Genomic DNA, 5,390 nt, shown 5'->3' with positions numbered 1-5,390 from the left:
AATGGGTTAATCAACTTCGATTTTACATACAAACTTGAATTCTTTGCTAAATTCCTACATCCAAATAACCGGCTGCATTAATAGCTATACATATTCAGACATAGCTACGGAAGCACATCACTATCTATTGATCTTAATGATTCAGCACTAGCAATTAATGTTCCCTCATGGTAAGAGGCTCTTGTGTCTGTAAAATTCATTTACCCATAACATTTTGTTGACAATAAAATCACCAACAAAGCTTTGTTTGGAATATTTTCGATAATAAGGATGAGAAGATCATTCACGTCTTTTTCCAGAAATGAATCCACAGGAATAACAAAAAATAACAATTTTTCATTGTCATGACTCCGAGTAGATATTGTTTTTTGAACAAACGTGGCCTAATAGTTGGTACTCTTTCAAGAGTAGTTACATACAACAGAAGTACATAAAAACGATGACACCGAACATTTTTATAATAACATTTTTAGCATCCAAATTATGAAAATATGAATTGGAAACGAATAGATAATTGCAATACAAGCTGAATATGAAAAGTTGTTCATTTGTCAGATTGCTTTTGTCTCTTGGGTTCGGGTTCACCCAAGTGTAGGCTGACAGAAATTTCTTCATGTGGAGAAAAAGTGTGATATTTGCGAGGAGATGGAGATGTTTCTGAAAAACTTGATATAAACTGATGTTCCACTGTGCCACCTTCATCTCCTTTTGGAGGTTCCTGGAGATTTATTATATCTATCCCAAGCGGCTCATACTTCTCTTTTGGTGATGTCTGTTCATGTTCAGGAGCAGATGATTCTCCTACAGTCGAACCAATCCCTACAGCCGACGCATTTCTTTCATCTTGCAATGCAGCTTTTTTACAAGGTAAATAATTCAATTCAAATTCAATTTTTACTTACTATTAATAACAATGATTTAACTCTCTAAACCATCTACAATTAGTCTTATCCTATCTTCATATCAGAACAACAAGTTGTACAGCGTTTGACATGCATTAGACTGGCATAGGGACCGATGTCAAAGTAACAAAAATTGCAAATTTTTGTCCCACCAAAAAATATGGGACGGGGAATTGCTCTCGTCTATGCAAATGACGTAAATGCCCCGCGGCATCCTCATCGTTATCATCGAAAATAGCACCAGAAAGCTTGTCCAGTCCTGTATTGTACGACAAACGCTGCGTAAAGGCACGTTTATTATGTAGGACTCACAGACAGTCATATGCGTATTGTCCAACTCAAAAAGACGTAAATGCCCTCCCTCATCATCGAAAATAACCCTAGAATTGTAACATGCTTGCATACATTACATACCTTGAAGACTTTGATTGGATGTGATAAGATCAAGTTCCAAAAGATCAAGAAGGCGTCCAAGATCAACGCCACTTGTCCAATTCTCGGGTGGCTGGCCGACTTTTAATTTTAAACGACCACGATTGGCGGTCCCACCCCAAATAATTCCAATAGGCCGCGGTTTTTCCCCGTCTTGTCCTGTTAAAAGAATGAGACTTCCGCTATCACCTTCAAGATCAAACGTTTGTTGGTTCTCACCCACAACCAAGAAATCTGTAAAAAAACAAATTCCTTTTTCATCGTTGTATTCCAATGCATACGCCATTATTGTCCCTGTGGTTAACCCTGAACTTCTCCCAACTTTAGCCACTTGTTTTCCAATTATACTGTTGATTGGTGACTGTAAATCTATGACTTTAACACCACCAATTTCACCGATTCCTTTCACTGATGTCGTCACGTTTGATATGTTTAAGTCTTCAGCAAACGCGATGAACGCCCCGTCTGCTCGTACAAACGTTTCTGCAATAAATGCGGATGTATTATAGCAACGTACTTTCATTTCTTTCTATTAAATAAATAAATAAATAAATAAATAAATAATTACCTGGGTTTGTCCCAGCAAATATTCCATACCAAAGATCGTCAGTGATGAATGAAGTTGCCCTCTCAACAGCCCCAAGGTACACCCCGGGTCCAAGACTCGGTGGCAAAGGATGGAACATTTTTTGATTTGGATAATCCAAGTCAACTGCCACATGTCGATTTGTCAGGAAACCCACCTGTCGATTTCCGGTTCTACTCTTTACAATGGCACCCAAGGTTCCATATGTCTCTTGGCTTGCAACCTAAACAACCAACAATAAGTAAACCTTCTTATTTATTAAAAATTAAAGTGTTAGATAAATTTTAGATGGAGAACATTGTGAATGTTGATCAACTAAAAGCATATGATTCTTTTTCTTCCATACAGCAATGCCATGCTGCTAGGGTGCATAGGCACATGAGGATTCAGACAAATATTCCATTTTCAGACAAACTTTTGCAAGTCCATAAGAACATATTCTTTGCGTTGTCACTATGCAAAGTTTTTATAAATTGAATGATACACATACGTCATCAAAAATAGTTATTTCCTCTTACTCAAATCATCCAAAAAACGGATGAAATTGTGAAGGGTGTGAACAGATTTAAATCATCCAATGTATGCACTAAATTGTAACAGGAAACATTTTTACATCAACTAATCTATATACATAACAATTCATGTTAATTTAAATATATTACCACTAATTTAGTCAAAGAAACTACCTGAGAACCCGAGCCTATGCAGGGATCACTTCCACGCAAACCATCCACAAGCTCTGAATACAACTGTTCCTTTGGAGTTGCTGCTGGTGCTCCATAATAAGAGAATTCAACAACATCAACATCACACCACACACCTCCAGGTCCCTGTTCAACCTACTAATTAGTAAACCTATAACATTTCCAACTATTCAAATCAAAATCTGATTATAGATACAAGAAACTTATATCTATCCATGTGGGACAAGTTGATATAAACTCAACAGTTTTTTGTCAATATGATTATAGATACTGGAAACTTAACCTCAAGAGCAGAGGGTAGACACTGGATGTGGCTGAGCCACTGTCTGTGAACCTTGCGAGCTACAAACACAAGAATAGCAGGGATATCTGTGAGTAATCCACGCCTAATACGGAACCCAATTGCAGTTCCAAGGCTACATCTGCGCAAGATTTTGCTATGAAAAGCTCTGATTGTCATAAGTTCAAGCAATGTAGTAGCACGTTGTCCAGTTGGCAATCGACCAAGAGTTTCAGGCAAAACTCCCTTTAAAAGATTTCCAAAGTAATTAGCTCTGTCTTCAGCAGCATCATTTAATCGGCTAGAAGTAGGCCATGAGAAGTATGCAGCATTGGTTTCAGAGAGTTGACCAGCTGATGTAGTGGCGAAAGATTGTAAAGGTGGACTTGGTGAAGCCAGATTCAGGTGGTGGTGCTCACAGTAAACTCTTTCTAAATCCAAGGCGGATTCATCAGATGGTGTAGACCCAGAGTGGTGAAATATTAGATCCATTGTTAAAACCCCACCTGAGGAAAAAGAAATATGAGTATATTACGTGATATGAAAGTTACAAGATATTCGAAAGTTTCCTCATTTTCTTTGCGACATTTTCGTATTATGTAATTAATACTCAAGAACTAACAAATTTAACGGAAAAAGAACCATACCAAGTCCAAATGAGGATGATCTTTTACATTTAGTATAATCAAAGCAATCTTGAACATCGAAGGATCTAAAAAAAAAAGGAAGGTGATGCTAGAATCAGTAAAGTTTCAAAAGGGTCTGACTGCATAGACTAAGCGACAAACAATCTGATCATAAACCATTATTGCTTCACTTGCGCATGAAAAGAGATTAAATTAGCACGAATCAAAAAAACCCCAAATTACAATTACAAATTCTTGTCCATGGGTATTTCAAAATGAATATGATTTGATTAACGTAACGACAAAATTGGGAATTTATAATTTAGGTAACATCTAAAAAAGTTACGAATATTAATCACGAACTTCCATGGTAAAAAAAATTAAGCTTACAATATTGTAAAACAGTAAATTCGCAATGCATCAAAATCCAAAGTAAAAGAATAGATTATAGTACTCAAGCAAACCAAAAACATCATTTCGAATTAACGAATTAACAAAAATCGATCAAATAGGAATAGAAGAAGACTTACAGTGGAGCTGTAGACTGAAATTTACTTAAATATCTTCGGCACTTAAGAGCAGATTTGTCAACAAAATTGTCTGTATAAGAATTTATAAAATGCGTATCAAATCAGAAGCAGGAAGCAGATGGCGCACCGCTGCTGAGTAGCCGAATTTTAGAGGTTTCGCGGCGGGCCGGCGGGTGGAGGGAAGAAAAGGGGGAGGGAAATCATTTTTAGAATGAAAAGCTGAAATGCCTATATGAGGAAATACTCCGATTATTAAAATCGGCCGTCGTTTCTACAATTTACATTTTTACCCTAGGAAACATAAACAGTAACAATTTGTGCCCTCTGAATATAAATAAAATCGAAAACTTTGCAGTTTGCACCCTCACAAATATAAACAAGAGTAATTGTGTTGGGCGTATACGAAAATCATCGTCTGTGTCCTGAAAGATATTTTTGCTTTTATTATCCTTCTCATTATGACTTTTTAAGTTTAGTGCTTCTCATTGACGCCGTTAAAAGCCGTCAAATATGTATATAAAGTTACTAATTTGTCTTCTATAAGAAACTTTTAATTTTAAAATCTTTATATTTTATTTATAAAATAAAAGACAAAATCAGTCTATTTTTTTGAGCATTTTACATAAAATAATCAATCCTCAAGAAAATTTTCGGACTTAACCATTTAATGCGTAATTAAAAAAAGCCCTGATATTTTATTATTATTGTTGTGCCTATAACTTTCTCGTAGAATTATCACTCTAACACATTTAACGAGTTTCATGGTTAAGTTAGTTAACTTTTTTGCAAACTTAGTTCTAAAAAGTTCAAATTTAGTCTCTAAGGTTTGAAAAAAATTACACCACATGGTTTTTTAACTTTATTTTTCATTTTTTGTATACTTTATTTATTTTCGGTTTTTTTGTAAATACATGTACATTTTTTATTTTCTTTTTATATATATATATTTTACTTATTTTTATTTTTTAACTTTATTTTTCAACAATTTTTTTAAACCTTTTTACCTTTTGTTTTCTATTTTTTAGTGTATATTAGAGTTTTTTTAGGGTTTTTCATATTTCTTTTCGTATTATATTTTTTTTTCATATTTTTATTTTTTTATTTTTTTTCTTATTTGTTTTCCAATTATTTGTTTTTTTTTTGTTTTTTTGTATTTTTATCTTTTTATTGACATTTTTCAAAAAATATAAAATGTAATAAATTAGAGTATATTACAATTTTGATAATTTATAGTTTTTGTAATTGTTGTTTATTTTTATTCAAGTAAATAAAGTAGTTATGTTTATATTTGTAATTTCGGTCCAACTTATTTTCTTTTTTTTCTTTTTTT

The 5,390-nt window shown here is 33.9% G+C and overlaps 1 protein-coding gene across 3 annotated transcripts; it reads right to left on the bottom strand.

Moving 5' to 3' along the window:
• Positions 1–316: 316 nt before the first annotated feature.
• LOC111883673 (protein NARROW LEAF 1) lies at positions 317–4,431 on the bottom strand. 3 transcript variants are annotated; one of them, XM_042900328.2, is made up of 7 exons: positions 4,061–4,431; positions 3,552–3,616; positions 2,908–3,410; positions 2,607–2,750; positions 1,903–2,143; positions 1,317–1,817; positions 317–819 (listed from the first exon to the last, which is right to left on the bottom strand). In XM_042900328.2, the coding sequence occupies exons 3-7, from the start codon at positions 3,394–3,396 to the stop codon at positions 545–547; spliced, it is 1,650 nt and encodes a 549-aa protein (XP_042756262.1). In that variant the 5' UTR covers positions 3,397–3,410; positions 3,552–3,616; positions 4,061–4,431; the 3' UTR covers positions 317–544. The 3 variants fall into 3 exon arrangements, with proteins under 3 accessions (XP_042756262.1, XP_023735762.1, XP_023735763.1); XM_023879994.3 differs by having other exon boundaries at positions 317–855; positions 4,061–4,424; XM_023879995.3 differs by lacking the exon at positions 3,552–3,616 and having other exon boundaries at positions 317–855; positions 4,061–4,425.
• Positions 4,432–5,390: the final 959 nt, after the last annotated feature.

This window comes from Lactuca sativa, chromosome 3, assembly GCF_002870075.4.
Source record: "Lactuca sativa cultivar Salinas chromosome 3, Lsat_Salinas_v11, whole genome shotgun sequence".
Taxonomy (NCBI): Eukaryota; Viridiplantae; Streptophyta; class Magnoliopsida; order Asterales; family Asteraceae; genus Lactuca; species Lactuca sativa.
Note: the sequence above shows the minus strand (reverse complement) of the source record. Positions and strands in the feature narration are given on the sequence as shown.

Bases quoted from the DNA above. Each gene is read 5' to 3' on its own strand.
- LOC111883673 (XM_023879995.3), bottom strand. From the start codon at position 3,396: ATGGATCTAATATTTCACCACTCTGGGTCTACACCATCTGATGAATCC. The intron at 2,751-2,907 runs GTTAAGTTTCCA...TAGGTTGAACAG, and splicing joins GTCTACCCTCTGCTCTTGAG to GGACCTGGAGGTGTGTGGTG. The intron at 1,818-1,902 runs GTAATTATTTAT...CATTTATTGCAG, and splicing joins ATTTGCTGGGACAAACCCAG to AAACGTTTGTACGAGCAGAC.